The 19676-nt window shown below is 42.6% G+C and overlaps 2 protein-coding genes and 1 pseudogene across 3 annotated transcripts in view; 1 reads left to right on the plus strand and 2 right to left on the minus strand.

Moving 5' to 3' along the window:
- SHC4 (SHC adaptor protein 4) overlaps nt 1-19676 on the minus strand; it is a 150720-nt gene that overhangs the window by 40187 nt on the left and 90857 nt on the right. The window lies entirely within an intron of this gene.
- Nucleotides 490-616, minus strand: LOC115868221 (annotated as a pseudogene).
- On the plus strand, nt 10860-12463 carry EID1 (EP300 interacting inhibitor of differentiation 1). Its single transcript, XM_045286534.1, has one exon. The coding sequence runs from the start codon at nt 10928-10930 to the stop codon at nt 11447-11449; it is 522 nt and encodes a 173-aa protein (XP_045142469.1). The 5' UTR covers nt 10860-10927; the 3' UTR covers nt 11450-12463.

A 19676-nucleotide genomic window follows, 5' to 3' on the forward strand; every position in this document is an offset into this window, starting at 1 on the left:
TTCCCATTCCTATGGGCACACCCCTAGCTCATCCCTTCCTGTTACGCTTATGCCTATCATAGATCCCCTTCCTACAATGTGTATGCCTATTGTACTGCCCCTTCCTGTGACGCGTGATTCTATAATCATGCCCCCCTAAAGTGCTATAATGGTTGGTTAGCTATAAAGAAGAAGCTCTCTCTGGCTCCCGGGGCCCAGGGGAGCTCTCCCCAGTCCTGGCTTCTCGGGGCCATCTCTGGCTCTCGAGCCAGGGGATGCTCCCCAGTTCTCGGTCCCCGAGGCTGTTCCTGCTCTCGTTGCTGGGTTACCCCCACGAGGACCATCAAGCGGGACTGAGGTGAGCAATGCTACCATGAATTGTGTCAGACTCCATTACTTGACTATCTTTTACCTCTCATGCTTTCTATGACTTTACTATAATCTTTACTTACTATTGCTGTACAGTTGCACCTACCGGACCTGTGATGGTTTGTGGGGAGCCCCTTCTCCCCATATTACTGCTATCCAAAAATTACTATTTCTAAGTGTGTAGGCTTTGTTTCTTTTTTTTCAATTAGCAATAATCGCGCCTCGGGTACACCTCATTGGCTACGCTATTGCCACTGCGCAATAGGCTTTGTTTCTTACAAAAATATTTATTCAACTGTAATGGACCACTTGGGTATGCTCACTACCTACAGAATCCCAACATAGTTTACTTATACATCCATAGGGGATCAATCACCTAAGGAGCCCTGATGGTACAGTAGTTAGAAGTTGGGCTGCTAACTGCAAAGTCAGCAGTTTGAAACCACTGGCTACTCCGAAGGAGAAAGGGCTTTCTATTCCTGTAGAGGATCACAGTCTCAGAAACTCACAGGGGCTGTTCTACTCTGTCCTATCGCATCACTGTTCATTGGCATTGACTCAATGGCAGGGAGTTGGTTTGAGGTTTGAGGGATCACCTACTGAAATGGGTCAGTTAAGCAAGCCAATACCTGCCTCTTACAGACCTCTGGAAAGAGTGTAAGAATGGTAAACCTGGACTAATAATTTCATCAGACAATATCTCCTCAAAGAAGAAGGTATATGTAAAATAGGATTACTTTTATCTTTACACCAATACATTTGAAAAAAGTAAAATAAAACGAGAAATTTCTAGAAACACATTTCAGAATAAACTCAAAACCAGAGACACCTAAACATATAAACTAAAATGATGCCAAGATCTGCCTCAGAAAAAGATCATGTCCAGAAGGTTCCACAATATATATGAGGGAATTTCTGTCTTATATAAATGCCTGAGAACACAGAAAAAGGTTTAATGTAATACATTAGATTTTATGATTACAGTACAAGGCTAATTCTAAAACTGAACAAGAGCTGCATTAAAAAAGGGGGGGAGCTGTTGTGATAGGTAGGTTTATTGTGCCAACCTGGCCAATAAGAACATGTGGGATTAATAAAGTTGCAGTTTGATTGGAGGGCAAAGGGATAAATGGCTCTGCAAGCCCTGCCTCTCTCTCTCTCTCTTTCTCTCTCTGGTGATGAGACCAGCATGTGGCTGCTTTAGCTAGTTTTCTGCCTCAACTTGTGAGCTACACTACCTGTGGGGTACCCAACTTGTGGATCATGTCCCTAGAGCTTGAGTTTCCTTCAAAACCTGCTTCGCTATGCTGCTGGTATATCCATCACCTGAGCTTGGGGCTGTTGGATTCTTTTTCCTGGCTGACTGTTGGTGACCCACCCTGCTGTTTGCTGCCTGTGCCCTGACTGCCTGCATTGCCCTATAGAAGATTCCCTTGACCTTGGACCCAGCAGCGCGTTTGAGTTGAAGGATTTCCAGTATATTAACTGTTCCACAGAAGCGAGTTGAACTGAGCCCTCTGTACTGCTGTGTAGACTAATTAGCGGTTATATTCATTCATGCTGTATATGTATATAATCATAAGTGTCCTGGTTTTGTTTCTCTAGAGAACCCTGTCTAACACAACTATGGATGAATCTCACATAGTAAGGTGAATGTCTAAGTGAAGTTGGACACTCTAAATATAATTTAGAAAATCAAACCCCACATAATGGCCAAGTAAGGTTTGTTTCAGAAATGTGAGGCTGATATAGTATTAGGAGAAAAGAAAGCTATTAATGTCATTCTGTACAATAACAGCAATCGCCTCAACAGCTGTCAATGAGAGGGTTAGTAAAACTCAACCATATTCATAACATAAATTCTTAACAAATCAGAAATAGGAGGGGGAAAAAACTTAACTGGTGAAGTGTATCAACCAGATATCTGATTTAAGAGTGAAAAGTTAAATATTCCTTTTTAAGTCATAAAATTCCACTATGACTACTATTATTTAACAATATAAAAATGAGAAAGAAAAGTTTACATGCAAAGATAAAATTGTCTCTTTTCATAGACCATTTGAATGTCTACCCCCAATCAAACAAAACCAAAGAAGTAGCTGACAAACTACTAGAAGAAATAAGACGGCTCAGGAGGATGGATGGAGAGAACATGCCCGATTTCTGTAACGCTGGTGGAAGAGCACCTTCCTCATGATAGCAACTGTGAATGAGGACCGAGGCACACACATACTCATCTGGCAAACGACCTCAAAGGGGGCCTGGTGGTGCAGCAATAAAGCACTCAGATGACAAGCAGCAGGCTGGCAGTTCGAACCGACCAGTCATTCCACAGGAGATGGCTAGGGCAGTCTGCTTCCATAAAGACCACAGCCTGGGAAGTCCTGGTGGCAGTTCTGTTCTGTCCTAGGGCGCCACTAGGCGTTGTCACCATCTTGACAGCCACCCATTTAAGAAGGTATCAAGAACGTTGCCAGGCGTTGAGGACTTGAGAGGTGATGATCGAGATGAGGGACGTACAAAGAAATGAGACTGGTATAGTGTGCTGCCTTTCCTCTCCAGGGATTATCAATTCCCAGGTGGTATCTTAGGAGGCAGAGAAACTGAGACAAGCTCTGGCAGTCTATAAGACTACGAGAACCAGATTGAACTATTGAATTGCTGGATACGTAAACTATAGGCTAATACAACTCTTGGGGTGGGGATTCTAAAACAGAATAAGTCAAAAGGTATCAACATTGCCCATTGGGAAAGATCTTGTAAATACACTCCCACATGGAACAAACTAGGCAATAATTCTACAAAAAAAAATAACAACTACAAAAACCAAAAACAAACCCACTGTCATGGAGTTAATTCCAACTCGTAGTGACTCCATCGGGTTTCCAAGACTGTAAATCTTTAAAGGAGCAGACTGCCTCCTCTGTCTCCCAGACCCGATGTCTCCACAGCAACCCCCTTCCTCCTGACTGCTGAACAGTATCCCATAGTGAGAAGGTACCAGAGTTTCAAAAGAACTCTCTAAAGGGTAAAACACCAAAGATGTGCCTTTGAGGACGAAAGTGCATCCGACCCAAGTCGTGATGTATTCAATTGTCTTATATGCATGAGAAAGTTGGACAAGGAATAAGGAAGACCAAAGAAGAATCGATGCCCTCAAATGAAGGGGTTCGTGCGTAACCACAGAGCCACCAGATAGGTGAGTGAGGCCGTCTCTGACTACCCAGCACCAGGTGTGCTGCCAGATAACTTCAGCCAGATGAGTGGTACCAAGCAAGACAAGCAGAAGAATCACCTAGCTAAGATAAGATCAAAGTGCAGAGGAGATAAATGGCTACTATAAAACACTAATTTTTGGAAATGGTTTACTGTGTATCCATAGAAAAAGAAGACAGATCACATGGTTAAAAACTATTAGAAAGCCGGGGGGCGGGGGACGAGAAATCTCCCTATTCTGTTGAGGAATTGACAAAATGCCTACAGGAAAAAGCAGACTTTTTGATTAACTATTGATTAACTTATGATTAACTATTGATGAACTATTCAAAGCTTTCTCCCTATGATCAGGACTGAGACAAGAACGCCCATTCTCACAGTAGATTGAAAATGCCAGCCAATGAAGCAAGCATAAGACACAGAAATGTAAGTCATAAGGGTGAGAAATAAATCAAGCTCTCATTATTCACAGATCATATGATCACATGTTTTGAAACCAAAAAGAATCTAAGAAGGAATTATTACAATTGATGAGAAAAACCTTCAAGGTCATTCTTGCAAGATAATATACAATTATTGTATTTCTATATGCTAGCAAATAAACAATTTAGATAGTATCATTTTAAGAGTGGGAACTATGTACAACGGCACCTGTTCTGAAGAATAAATCTAACAAAAGGCAATACTTATACACAAAAACTTTAACACATTAATGAGAGAAATTTCAGGATGTTTACAGAAATGTAGGGAGATGCTCTGTTCATGCTTTCAATGATTTAATATTGTCAGGATAGCACTTTCTCCCAAAGTGATTAATAGCGTCAATGAAATCACAATAAAATATTTTGGTTGTGAAAATGGATAAGCTGATATCAAAGTTTATATAAATGTTCCCAAGACTATTTTAAAGAAGAAAAAGATAGCAAACTTATATTACTAGATAGTGATTAACATTATTTTGATTGACATCAAGTAGAAACTACAGAAATAACCAACACAGATATGTATGCTTTACCAGAAAAGAGACATCGCTGAACTGTAGGAAATATCTTTTCAAAAACTGGTGCTGGGCAATTTATTACAGATGTATACATAAAATCTTGACTCCCTGCATCACATATACTTAGTGGAAGTCACACCAGGGCTTCTAGAAGATAATTCATATAGGAGAACATGCTCTTAGCCATGAGATAGACAAAAATTTCAAAAAACAGTCAAAAGGAGCACCAGCCATGAAAGAAAACTCACTCAATTAGATGATGTTAAAATTAAGACGATCTTGTCCTCAGAAGACATGAAGAGACCGAAAGGACGTGTCATAGGATGAGAGAAGATATGCACGAACAAAGAGTTGTATCATGCTCACGTCGACAGCATGACATACAAGAAGTGAATGATACAGAGAAGGTTAGCATGGCCCGTGAGCAAATTCGCGAAGCATTCCACATTTAAAAAAGGGGGGGGGGCCTTGTATCCAGGATATAAAATGAATTCTTATAAATTAGTAAGTAAAAACCAGACAACACAAATACTTAAATGAGCATAAAATATCAATAGTCACCTCTCCAAAATGAATATCCAATAAGCCTATAAACATAAAAATAGTGTCCTACCTCCCCAGTTGTCAGGAAAACACACATGAAACTGGAAGGAGTTATCAATTTAATTTTATGCTGAAAACTAAAATATAAAATATTGTCAAGATGCTTTTGTCAGGCTGAATGCAGACGGACTGAACTCTGGTCCACTGTTAGTTGGAGTGTAGTTTCATACAGCCACTTTGGGAAGTACTTGACATTGTCTACTAACACTATATATGCCATAAGTGTCATATGACCAAGTGTTGCTACTCCTAAGTGCATAGCCACCAGAATTGTGTATGCATGTGCATCAAAAGAGATGCTCAAGGAAATTAACAGCTGCCCTCTCCATAATAGCTCCAAACTAGAGAAAGTTCCAATGGCCATTACAATAGTCAAACAGTGCCCTACTATACAGCGTTAATGTAATGCAACACCGTGTTTCTTGAGCAAGAGAAAGCTGCTTAATGAATATGTGCAATAGGGTTTAATTTATATAAACAAGCCAAGTAATGTTATTCTGTTTGAAGTCAGCAGAGTGGATTATTTTTGAGGGAAGGAAGAGGACGCCAGTGGTTGTCTGGGATGCTGGAAATGCTGGCCCTCTTGATCTGGACAATGACAACAGATCACCACTGTGTTGAGTGTGGCAACTAACTTACACATGTATGAGAGGTACACGCTTCTATCGGTATGTAACACATAGGTTCTCAAACTTACTCGAACTGCCACCACCTTTTCAGGAAAAAACTCCAAAAAACTCAGCGCCCACCCTGGCAATTACAAACAGTTGTACTATAACCCATAACGCAAGATCAAGTGTAATCATGGGCTTTTGCACTGCCCCCTAGATCACTGCAGCCCCCAAGCCCCAACCAAGGGCAGAATCACCCACTTTGGGAAATACTAATGTAATATATGTGTGCACATATTTCACTAAAAAATCCTAGAAACAAAAACTCAACATACAAGATCAATGTGCCTTCTGTCGGTCAACAATAGCCTTTTAACACTGTACTACGGGGGGATGCTACCTTTTACTAGAATTCTTACAAATAAAACTAATGAGGATCCTACAGTAAGCCTTATTGGAAAACATCATTGAAGAGTACACATGAGACCAGAATGAGTAGAAAAAGACATCTTTATGGATAAGTGGACCATACTCTAAAGTCATTGACAATGCTGTCGACTCTCCCCAGATAAATCTATACATTTCACAGATAAATCTATACATTTCACGCTGTTCTAGTCAAAAGTCCACCAATGTCTTCTATGGAAAATTTAAAACTGCCCCTAAAAGGCAGATGGAAGAATTAATGTATAAGAAGTGTTAAAGAAAATTTTTAAAGAACAAAGGTATTATTTTCCTTGTCGGGAAGATATTCTGAAACTATGGAAATTAGAATAGAAGGCCAGAAAACAGACGCATGTATTCATGGACTTTAAATCTATGATAAATGTGGCAACTCCAAATAGCAGCAAAAAATGTTAATCAAATTAGTAGAATGACTGATTTGGCTATCTTTCTATCTAGCTAAAGTCTCTCGTGTCTTCTTAGGATACATTTAAAACTGATCTATAAAACACCTCTGATACCAGGAGAAAACAGATCAAAGATGATATTTGTGATCTTTGAGATGAGGAAGACCCATCTTATCTAACAGAGAGGAAGAAGATATACAGAAAAATGTTAATGTGACCATCAAAATTTTAAACATTTATAGGAGAACAGAGCCCTTAAACAGGACATAAAACAGGTGGGGAGCCTATATTTGCAGCCTGGAAAACAAAGTTTTCAGAGATGAAGCATACAGAGAATTTCTACAAATCTATAAAATAAAGAAACCCTAAATAAACCAGTTCATTCACTAAAGCAACATGCATGTTCGATAAACATATGGAAAGATAGTCAATGTCCAAGAACTAGACATTATGGGAAATAATACAAGATATCGCTAAATGTTCTCAGTTTCACACTTCATATATTCCAACTTCTGATTATTAATTGATGCTTGCAGCTGTTTCTTCTCAGTTTGAGTTTTGCCCGTTATCAAATGACAGTCTCAAAGACTTTGTTCCCACAGCCTGAACTCCATCCACGTTATGTTCCGCTTCACGTGGAGAAGGCAGCTCTTCCTCGGGCATATGCTGAGTGCCTTCTGATCTGAGGGGCTCATCTTTTCGCACTACCTCTGACAATGCTGGTTCTACTCATGAACTGTTCAATATCTGACCCTGCTTCCCTGCTATCCGTAAGGTTTACAGTGGCTACTTTCTCTAAAGTAGGCAAGAAGAATAATGTCACGTTCATTATCAAAATGGACATTTCAAGCTTGATCTTGAAGATGTTGTCTGTGATACTATCTATCCCCATACAAGGAAATTCAGTCAATACCACTATGATTCGAATTTATTCAGCAGCCTCTAAAGGGCTATAGTGATGCAGAAATTGAATAATTCTCCCAGTGTCTTCAGTCTGAAATTAATCAAACAAGCAATCCAAATGCATGGATAATTATTGGTTGTTGGGAACAAAGGGGAAGGAAAACCTGTCAGAATATATATCTGGGTGATAGAAACGAAGCTGGAGATGGCATGGCAGAATTTGGCAAGACCACGACTTCTTCACAGCAAATACCATTTTTCAACAACACAAAGGATGGCTACACACATAGATTTCTCCAGATGGCATACACAGAAATCAAACTCTTCATTATAGAGGAGCTAAAGCAAATGGAAGAAATTAAAGAGTCAAAGAGCTTAACAAAAGAAAACTTCAAAAGGCAGCTTGAGAAGATTAAGTAACGTATAATGAAATGTGCAGAGACATAGAGTTTGAAAGATTCTATGGGCAAAATACTGAACGATGCAGGCAACATCAAAAAATGATGGAAAGATTACAGAGTCACTGTACTTAAAAGAACTAGTCAGCAATCAATCATTTCAAAAACTATCATGTGAGCAAGAACCAATGATACTATACGAAGAAGTGCAAGCTACACTGAAAGCATTAGCCAAAATTAAGGCTCCAGGATAACCCTCTGAAATATTTCAACAAGTTGATGAAGTCCTGGAAGAACTCACCAGTCCATGAAATTTTCAAGACTCGGCCAATTGATGGGAAGAGATCCATGTGTACTCATTCCAAAGAAAGATGATCCAACAAAATGCTCAAATTATGGAACAATATCATTACTATCACATGCAAGTAAAATGTTGTGAAAGAGATCTAACAGATGTTCAGGCTGGACTCAGAGGAGGACATGGAGAAAGGGAAAGCATTGATAAGCTAGATCTTGGCTGAAAGAGGAGACTACCAGAAAGATGTTTACTTGGATGTCATTGACTATGCAAAGGCGTTCAGTTGTAAAAATCATAACAAACTATACATAGTCTTGAAAAGAATGGGACTTCTTGAACACTACATTATGCTCGTGTGGAACTTGCACATGGAGCAAGAGGCAGTTGTGAGAAAACAAAGGAATACTTCAGGGTTTAAAAATCAGGAAAGGTGTGCATCAGGGTTGTGACCTCTCACCATACTCATTCAATCTGTATACTGAGCAGATCATCAGAGAAGCTGCGTTATATGAAGAAGGATACAGCTTCTGGATTGGAGGATGACTTATTAACAACCTGAGATCTGCAGATGATACAACCTTGCTTGCTGAAAATGAGGACATGAAGTACTTGCTGATGAAGGTCAAGGACTGCAGCCTTCAGTATGGATTGCAATGCATTGTAAAGAAAACCCAAATCCTCACACTGGACCATCACTAACATCATGATAAACAGAGAAGAGAGTGAAGTGGTCAAGGATCTAGTCTTGTTTGGATGCACAATCAATGCTCAGCAGTCAAGAGATCAAAGGACACACAGCATTAGGTGAATCTGTGACACAAGACCTCTTTCAAGTGTTGAAAAGAAGGATGTCACTTTGGGGACTAAGGCGTGCCTGGCCCAAGCCATATATTTTCAACTGCCTCATTTGCATGTAAAAGTTGGACTTTGAATAAGGAAGACTGAAGAAGAATCGAAGAAGTTGTCATTGTCATGTAGTGCCAGTATGTGTTAAGTAAAAGATTAACAAGGAGTTTGACTTTCAGTTTTGAGCTGCTATTAGGATGACATTAACTAAAAAATGGGTATCAGGTATTTGGATACTCACTGCCATCCAAGCCATGACTCCATAGGACAAAGTGTAACTGCCCCTATGAGTTTCTGAGACTGTAAATGTTGATGGGAGTGGGAAGCTTTCTCTCAACGTTTGGGTAGGGGGACAATTTCGTTCCTTGCCATAGGTACTATTTTCTGAAGTTACACCTCTGCTGACAAGTATTACTTTTCTACTTCTAGGTATTGACTGTAGAGAAATAACCGCCCAAGATTTCATTCACCTGCAGTTTATAATATCCAAGAAAGGAAAGACAAATGTTTTTCTATGGTTAACTGTGGCATGTCTATCGATGCAATAGGATGCTGTGCAAAATTAAATAAAACCCCAAACCTACTGCTGTCAAGTCGGCTTCAACTTACAGCCGTCTACTGTAAGGACAGTGTGGAAATGCTCCCTGCGGGTTTCCACGGCTGCCAGAAAGCCCCATTTTCTCCAGGGGTTTGGACAGGGGATACAGTGGTCAGCCGCCCAATACTTAACCCACTAAACCGCCAAAGGGAATTCTTGAAGACATTGCTGAGGCTTACTGGGTTTATTTAAGCTGAAGACAGTACAATCTTTTAAAGAAAGGGTTGGGGTTCCACAAAATAATGTGTTATTCAAAAGGACAGAATGATCCGTGCACGTGCCAAAAAGGGGACTGACGGGGAGTTGATATGAGTGGAAAGTTATCTCCTGGGGTAAAATGACGACAAATGAGGCTGTCTGTCCCAGTAAAGATTTACAGCCTCTGAAACTCTACAGAGTAGTTTCACTCTGTCCTGGAGGGTCGCTAGGAGTAGGGACCGATACCACGATGGCAGTGGGCTTGGGGTTTTTTGTTTGTTTTTTAGGCAAAAACACAGATACTATGTTTAGAGAAAACACAGAGACTATGTTGCTGCTGTCAGGGACCATGAATCGGTTCCCACTCAGAGTGTCGCTCTGTACAACAGAACCGAAGCCCGCCGGCCGGGCGGGTCCTGCGCCATCCTCACACTTTTTACTTTGGGCCTTTTGTGGCGGCCACGGAGTCCATTTGTAATTTCTGTATGTCACATACTTTTGTAAATGCCAAAAACAGAAGCTAAATCCGTTTTCAGCCCGTAGATCCGCTTGGAACCCGTCGAGTCGCTACCGCCGCCATGGCAACGGGTTTGCCGGTGGGGGCTGGGCGAACCAACGGGACAGCTGTCCAATCCTTGGCAGCGGCTGTGATCTCCGGGGGAGGGGAGTCCTGGGAGGAGGCGGCCCGGGAGGAGAAAGGGTTCGAGACAGAGGGGAGGGGCGATCAGACGTGCTTTCCAAGGTCGGTGGGGTATTGTCAAGCGTATCACGTCGAAAGCAGCGGAATGGCGAAGTCAAGAGGCGGCAGGGATGCTCTTTACAGGTATGACGTCCGATCGCGCGAAGCACAAACCACGACAGCACTCTAGGTCCCCAGAGCGCGGGGGAGCGCCTCCACCTGAGCAGCCCCGGATCCCGGCGGGCGGAGGTAGCGAGGCTGCGCATGCGTACGGGATGACGCAAGCACGCCGCTTCTGCGCAAGCGCACCGGCGCCCGCCAGCGTCGTCCCGGGTGCGGCCGAGAACGCGTCGCGTGCGCGTCCGGAGCGGTTGAGTCATGTCGGCGATGTACGAGGAGGGCAGTGACCTGCAGATGGACGTGATGCCTGGCGAGAGCGACCTTCCGCAGATGGAGGTAGGCGGCGGGGACCGCGAGCCGGGCCCGAGCCCCTCCCGCGCCGGCGCTGCGCCGCTGCTCGAGGAGGAAGGCCCCAAGGAGGAGGAGGAGGCGGAGGCCCCGAGCCGCGGGGAGCAGCCCGGCCCGATCGCGGCCCCCGACTTGGAGAGCGAGGACGAGGGCGAGGAGTTCGATGACTGGGACGAAGACCAAGACTACCCCGAGGAGGAGCAGCTCCGCGGCGCCGGCTACCGGGTCTCGGCGGCCCTGGAAGAAGCCAACAAGCTCTTCCTGCGAACGTCCCGAGCCGGGGCAGCCGCCCTGGAGGGCGCCGGGTTTCCGATGCACTCGGAGAAGACCCCGTTTGATCAGTTAGCGTTCATCGAAGAGCTTTTCTCCCTCATGGTCGTCAATCGGCTGACCGAAGAGCTGGGCTGTGATGAGATCATTGATAGGGAATAGGTGCAGGCTGTTCAAAGAGGAGGACACGACTGGAGGGGAGTGCCAGCGGTCCATTATTGGAGGGAATCATGCGAAGCAGATTAGTGCCAGTGGAAACCAGGCTGGTACCCACACAGAAGGGAAGGAAAGTACCTCGTTTTGCAAAATAGAAGAGTAATAGGACTGTGATTCAGCAGTTGTGCAAAAGGAAGAAAACCGTTAGGATTGTAGACTGTTGAACCCTGTCTTCAAGAATGTCTTGAAACACCCCCAGCCTTGCACGTTGTTGTTGGCCCAGGTTATTTCCCCTGCCTTGGGAAAAGACCTTCCTATGGCTTCACTGTAAGGGGTGGTTTTGCAGGAGCAAGGCATGACCAAATTGCCAATAAAAGAGCTCACTGATACCATATGATGGGGGAAAATAACCAGAAGACACGCCTGATTTTCTTCTGACTGTGAACCTATTGAGAAAACTTTGAAATTTAAAATTTTGTAATCTATTCATGTCATCGTTATCGAAAGTATTAGTGGAACATAGATTTTGTTTTATTCAGTTAATGCAAAAGATGGACCCCAAAGAGGCAGTTACAGTATATATCACATGTGCTATATGTTTAAATGTGTTTCTAAGAGCTTCTTAATTTTTGTTTATACAGTGTGTCGGTTACTTAGAAAACTATGATCAATATTTTGAGAAAATCCATGTGGTGACCATTTAAAAAATGAAGACCACTTTGAAGATTTTAGACGCTAATGTATTATGAGAAAGTACAAAGAAAACCATGTCTAATATTCATACACTAAGAAGGTATCCATTTTGGTCAACTTCATATTAAAAGAACTGTTGGTGAAATCTCACGTGAAAGGAAAGCTACAAATCCAAAAGACTGAACAATTAACACCATTTACTTTTTAAAGGTCTGCCTAGAGGTTTGAAACCTCAACCTCTGCCGGTGTCCCTCTCTCTCCTTCTCTAATGAAGCTTGTTATTTGTTGGACACGAGCATCTGAGATAATAAACATTTTTGTTCTGTGCCCTTTGTTTGGCTCCTAGTATTGCACACATACTTTATACACTACTTTTCCCCGTGTCCATTAGTACAAACCTCTTGATGGTTTGAATTTAATCAGCATTTCTATGGGAAAGGGATCCAGCTTCAAATACCTGATGTAGAAATTGATTTGTGGAAATCAAACTTAGTAAATCAGGGATTGCCAACCTAGGAAAATCTGCCCTCTCAATGAGGTTGCTATGGTGATTAAGATCCTGCAGATTTGGGGGTGGGGGTGGGGGTGGTTAGGAGGCTGCACTCAGTAAAAATTGCATCTCTTGGCAGATGTTACCTTAACCAATAAAAAATACCAGATGTCCCTGCCCCATTACTGCCAATAAAGGACACATTCAAAACAATAGGACAATCCAACTTTATATATGTTATAGTCAGCTGGTAATTTGGGAAGGAGGTTCTTGTCTTTTTTTAAATATTCAAGCTATAAGCCCATTTAAATAAGGATGGTCATAATCACTCAAGCAATCAACCCAGTAGGGGAGGGGATGGATAAGGGATGACATGTTGGTATTTAAATACTACTGTGCCCCTGCCTCACCTCTTCCGTTGCTTTCTCAGATGGCTTGCAAGTACAGTCATGTGCATCTGAAGACATTTTCGCACCGTGTGAACTAACTGCTCTGAAGGAAAACGACAAGCAGTGCCAGTGTACGACAAACTGGCCCATTGCAATCCCCTTCAAATATTGACAAGCTCAGGGAAAATCAGGTCTGCAAACTGGGAAGTTCCGATTCTGTTTCTCATCCTGAGCAAAGAAGGAAGAGGGATACCTGGGTTCTGCTGGGTGGTTTCACACAAGTACACCTGAGAAACCCCTGGAATTAACCCTTTTAATACTTAGGAAGAAAGTTACCCCTTACAGATGTAAAATAACTTTTAAATGTTGGAGTTAGCACAGACTGAAATTTGACCTCTTGGTTCTAATGTGGCCCCCTCTACTAGGTCCACAAGTGGCAAATCACCCTCTCATGCCCTTAATTGAAAGTGGTTGTGATCCTTGTATGTACCGTAAAAACTGGCCACTTCATGGGAATTTCAAGGCTTTCTGAGGAGATCCTGATTTAGGGATGGAGGGGGGAAAGGAATCAAGTTTTGAATACTTTGCAGGAGTTGGGGAGGGTTTCCCCAATCTATTCACAACTCATTTCCATCTAAGCAATTCTGACTCCACAGTAGAACTGCCCCTTAGGGATGCTAAGGCTGCCATCTTTACAGAAGCAGACAATCACACCTTTCTCCCGCAATGCAGCTTATGGATTCAAACTGCCAACCTTACTGTTCGCTGCCCACACAACACTGCGCCACCAGTGCTCCTTGGATTTAACCCTGGCTATTCCGCTTGCTTAGCTCAGATGGGTCCCCCATTGGCTGCCCTCAGGTTCCACATGTTCCACACATTTCTTTTGTTTGGCTAGCTATCTCCTAACTAAGCATCTAACCCCCCAGCTGTTGTCCAAGTGAAGGGGCCCTCGAGGCACGATGCATAAAGCCTTGGGCAACGAACCAAAGTTCATGGTTTAAACCCCCAGACACTGTAGGAGAAAGATGAGGCAATCTGCTTTCGTAAAAATGGGCAGGCCTGGAAATCCTAGCTGGAGCGTCCTCTAGGGTCCTATAGAGTCAGAATCCACTCAGTGGCTCTTGGTTTGGTTGCCAAAGTAAAAGATCGGTCAGTTCCTGCCCCACAGTCCCACCTGGAAGAAGTGATTCATGATTAGACATGTCAGATCATCTCTCGGCCACGTTCTCCAGGCTTGTGTATTGGACATGCGGGCCAAGTGATAGAGGGGCACACTCCACTTATTACTGTTTTTACACCATTGTTTGGGACCGAGACACTTTGCTTGGCCTCTAGAGGTAATGTGAAGTTCCCTCTTTATAGACACTAAAGTATGTCACCATTTTCCTCCTGCTTTCCTGTGTTGTATCCCTTTATTGCCTTCTCAATTCAGTAGCTCTGAAGAGTTGGTGGAAGAAAGAGCAATGAGTGTAAAAATATTGGAAATGGGAGCTACTAAGATTCTGACTTTTATTTTCTTAAGCTTCTAAAATACCATATTAAAGTACATCAATAAAGCCTGGGGAAAAGTAGGAATATTTTATAGAACCTCCTATAACTTGATTCTCCAAAATATTTTCTAATAGCAAAACTAATAATTTTTTTAAATGGCAAGCATTACATTTAATAGAACTTAGGCTTCTAGGAAACATTTTCTGGAACTAGTGGTTGGTTATATTTTTGATATTGTCCTCATAAGCTGAAGATAACGTGGCCCACAAATCATCTACTGTATGTGAATGTGCCCATAAACTTGAACCTGTTTATGTTTTCAGGCCAAAGTATATCTTTGAAGTTAAGTTGGGGGCAAAGGCATTAGCATTTACTTAGAATTATCTTAGAACTTCAAGGGGTAGCTTTCTTGAAGGAGGATTTAATCTCTTTTTATGCTACATCCATGTCCCCTCTTTGCCGCCTTCATCCATTAAGCATTTTAATTGCCCTTTTGACGAGGAGGGATGAGGGAGCTTCAAAACATCTAGAAAAATTCCATTATCTTTTCATTCCATTCTTCCATGAACTTTTTAAAGTTCTTTTGAGTTGAAACATCTTGAGTTGCAGTATCCAGAATGGCTTTCCACACCTCACCCCTCCCATTTTCCCCTCAGTTTGCAAAATAGTTCAAAATAATTTTTAAAATTTAGTCCCTGGATCTGAGGTCAATGAGATACCACCTTTGGTTCCCACTTCAAGCAGGGACTGAACAGCACTTGATTCTTTGACATCAATGAAGCAAAGATGTGAGTCCCAACACTCGTCCTTGTGTTAACTACCAAGAGTGGATGCCCACTGTCCCTACCTCTCTTCTGTCTAAATGGCTGGGATGCGACATAAGAGAATTTCTACTTGCAGCAGCTTGGAGAGCAAAAATGCTAAGAAAAGCAACCATGCCCCTACACCCGCAGCACAACCTCATTCTTAAATCCCCCATTCACTTCAGTCACCCCATGAAACTATCCATTTTAAAACTGCTCCTTAGATACCGCCCCTAAAACTTGTCACCTTGATAGCCCAAGTTTTGTCTTGTCTTTTTCCTCTGGAGTGGCTGGTGGATTTGAACCACCATTCCTGCAGCTAACAGTCCAATGCTTACCCCACAGCACCACTGAAGCTCCTTATGACTGTACAAGCCCCCCCCCCCACCTTCATTAACTGAACAGCAAGTGACACGCCTCTACTGCTTCTCCCTCACCTGCCGTCCACTGCCTCACCTAAAGGCAAGCACTTCCACTTGCTCCTGCACCTCGGGGTCAATGAGAGATGCTGGACAACACATGCTTCCATCCTAAAGCTGCTCTCCTTGGCCAGCAAACACAGACCCATGTCCACACAGCCACTTGTCACCCAACCCACCCAGAGACAAGCTATGAATGTCCCGGCGCTGCCAAACTAGTGACTGGAGTAGCACACCCCCCCCCAAGCACCCAGATAAATCAAAGCACAACAAAGAATCAGGACAAAACCAATCAACCAATTAAAGTGTCTTGGAGTTAACCCACTAACCACTCGCCATCAAGTCAATTCAACTCATAGTGATCCTATAGGACAAAGTAAAACTGCTCCTTACGGTTGCCCAAAAAGTGAATCTGAATGGTATCAGGCAGCTTCATCTTTCTCATGCAGAGCAACTGATGGATTGGAAGCACCTACCTTGCAGTTAGCAGCCAAATATTTAACCCACTACTACCAGGACTCCTTTGGAGACAAGTCACCAAATCAAACAAACAAAGATAGGATGACTCAAGCAATTGTCTAAAATAAGGAACCAGGAAACTTCCTTGAGGAAGAAATGGTAATGAAACAACCTGATAAGAGATTCAAAAAACTTAAAATTTAGGGCCTTCTAAGAGGTCCAGGAAACAGCAAACACAATTAAGGAAATCACAGACAATACATTAGAAGCATTCATGAGAACAATACAAGACAATCTGGTGCAGAAATGAGCAGAAGACATGAAAAAACTCTTCACCAAAGACATTTAGGAAGTCAACAAACATGAAGACATCCTTGTGATCATTAGCCATTACCAAAACAAAACCTACTAGCCATTAGAGAAAAATCAAAACAACAATGAGATATCTCACTCCAGCAATAACAGCAAAGCTCAAAAAGGTATAAAATAACAAATGGTTGTGATGGGTGGAGATATTGGCACTATCATCACTGCTGGTATGAATGTAAATTGTACAACCACTGTGAGAAATAGCATAGCGCTTCCTTAAAAAGCTGGAAATAGAAATGCCATTTAATACAGCAATTCCCCTGCTAGTCATAGATCCTAGAGAAACAAATGCTGACATAGTCAGGTGGACACTTGTGTTCGTGGCAGCATTCTTCACAATAACAAAGGATAAAAAACCTAAATGCCCCTCAACAGATGAGTGGATAAACAAACTGTGCTACACACAGGCAACGGAATGCTGTGCTACATCAAAGAAGGACAATGAATTCAAGGATGGGGTGGGAATGGAGGGGAAAATAACTAGATGCATATTAATTTGTGTGAAGAGACAAGCAATATGCAGAAAGGTGCGATAGCACACTATCACGCAAGAGTTACAACTTTCAAGACAAAGTTCAATCGTATTACACACACAATCTTAGAATGTTAGTCATAAGAAATAACCCATGAGTAAATCTATAGGCAAATGCAAATGGAACGGATATGGGACTTTACCATGTACGTTTGGCAGAGGATATTTCTGCAATTATTTCAATCAAATAATTTTTTGTATTTATAAATATAATATATAAATATAAAATTAGAAATTATTAAATTAATTTTAAAAATAAAATGATAAATATAAATAATTGTATTTGCTTTAAATACATCCATGTATATAGTAGCACCCAAGGAGGCCTGGAGGCATAGCAGATTATGTATTTGGCTGCTAAACTCAGGGTCAGCAGGTTCAAACCCACTGGCTGCTTCCTGGGAGAAAGAGGAGGCTTTCTGCTCCTGTAAGGATTTATAGAATCAGAAACCCAAAGAAACTGATCTGCTTGGTCTTTTAGGGTCACTTTAAGTCAGAATTGACTCAGTGGGAGTGAGCGAGTATATAGTGGAGCAAAGTTCTGAAACCTTCTTCATGTAGCTGTAACCAAACATCCTGAGGAAACGAGTCATGGAGCAAGGTAGCATAAGAACACCCTTTCAGAGCCCAGCTAACACAGTCGACATCACACAGTTCACAACGACAATGTTCCACATGCCACTGGGGTGGGGAGCTAGTGGTCGGCAGGTTATCTGCAACGACTGGTCAGTCCCTGTCCAGAGAGAAGAAGCCTGAAGAAAAGCAAAGATTCGAGAAAACAATGAGCCCCGAGGACCAACGGGCCCTGTGACCACAGCTTCCACTCCCCTGGGGCCAGAGAACAAACGGTGGCACCCAGCTACCACCACAGCAGGGACCACAGAAGGTCCTGGACAGAAGAGGAGACAAGCGCAGAACAACCTTCAAATCATAAAAATTTACTGGTCTGAGAGAGCAACTGGTAGAACTCCCCAGACCATGGTCCTCAGACACCCCTCAAACCTGGAACGAACCCACCTCTGGGGAATCCCCTTTAGCCAAACAACGAACAGGCCTGTCAAGTGAACGATAACACTGATGAGCAATGTATGCTTCAGAACAGCTAACCGAACAGCTCAGACACATGAATAAGCACAAGTCCGCGCTTCTCTCTTCCTGGTTTCTCCATTCCTGGCAGGGACTGTGCATGTGAGAAGAGGCTTTGACTGTGGGGTTGAGAGGGAGATGCCATCCAGACCGAGAAGCAGCATCTTTGATGTGGTGAAAAATGTGACATTTTCACTCCAGATGCTAAGGAAGCACAAGTACGCCCCTGCACTCCCTGTGATATATCTACTTAAACCCATCATTTCAAAACCTCTATAATCCTCATTATCCTGATGAGGAAGCTCAGCGTGGTGGAGTAACTTGCAAGTGACAAGCCACAATTTCAATGTCAATGTATCTGACCCAGCAGAGCCTCTCGGTGTTTTGTCATTGCCAAGGACGCATTAAACCTCCCATGAGTCCATGATCAACAACATCCCATCGAATACACCTTAAAATCCAAGAACAATGAACACATAGTAAATAAAGAGCAAAACCAGACTCTTACCCACATAAAAAGCTGAAACAAGAAATTTTAGGTTCTGTGGGTAGCACAAACAGTTAAACATTCAACTACCAGCCAGAAGGTTAGCAGTTCAAACCACCAAGTTTGAACTCAGAAGACAGCCCTGGTGTTCTGTTTCCCAACAGTTATATTGAAAACCCTGTGGAGTGGTTCCACCCTGCACATACAGTGACTCCATGGGTCAGAATCAGCTCCATCACAAGGAACCCCAGGAACAACATAAGGGATTTAGTAAAAAAACTTTTCTAATTTAGATACTCAGTTACTCCAATACCTGTATATCTTTTATGAGGGGGTACTCCCACCCTCCCCCCAAAAAGGGAAAAATGCTCTCCCACCCGCTTCCCCGCTGGGCGAGCATCAAGCAACTTGCCCTGTTAGTGCACCCAATGATGTCATCTGGGAAGATTCTCTCTGATCGCAGTGAATTTTTTCATAAAAGCAGTTTCGCTCAAACCTCATTTTTTGTGATGACCAATTTAAGAGAAAGGCATGCGGCTGTGAAATTTTGTTTCCTGCGCAGGAAAAATGCTGCAGAAACTGTTGTGGTCTTGAACACCGCTTATAAGGACAGCGCTATGGGAAAAACTCAAGTGGGCACGTGGTTTTCTATTTCAAAAAAGGGAAATGTCAACTGATGACAAACTTTGTTCTGGGTATCTGTCAACTTCCTGAACAGATAAAAATGTCGACTTGACTCGTGGTGTATTTGGAGTTTGTTCCACCAGGTCAGACTGTTAGTCAAGCTTTCTATTTAGAGGTTCTGGAAAGATTGGGTAACAGTGTGTGACAAAAAAAGGCCTGATTTGTGTCAGACAGGGGACTGATTTTTCCACCGTGGCAAGGCACCTGTTCACACAGCCATCTCAGTGTGCCAGTTTTTGGCAAAAAACCAGCATGCCTGTCTTGTCCCATGCACCTGACTCACCTGACCCAGCTCTGTGCGACTTCATTTTGTTTCTGCTCATGAAGA

The sequence above is a fragment of the Echinops telfairi genome, unplaced genomic scaffold (genome assembly GCF_000313985.2).
Source record: "Echinops telfairi isolate 266 unplaced genomic scaffold, ASM31398v2 ScPeMD7_8;HRSCAF=38, whole genome shotgun sequence".
Taxonomy (NCBI): domain Eukaryota; kingdom Metazoa; phylum Chordata; class Mammalia; order Afrosoricida; family Tenrecidae; genus Echinops; species Echinops telfairi.

Bases quoted from the DNA above. Each gene is read 5' to 3' on its own strand.
- EID1 (XM_045286534.1), top strand. From the start codon at position 10,928: ATGTCGGCGATGTACGAGGAGGGCAGTGACCTGCAGATGGACGTGATG.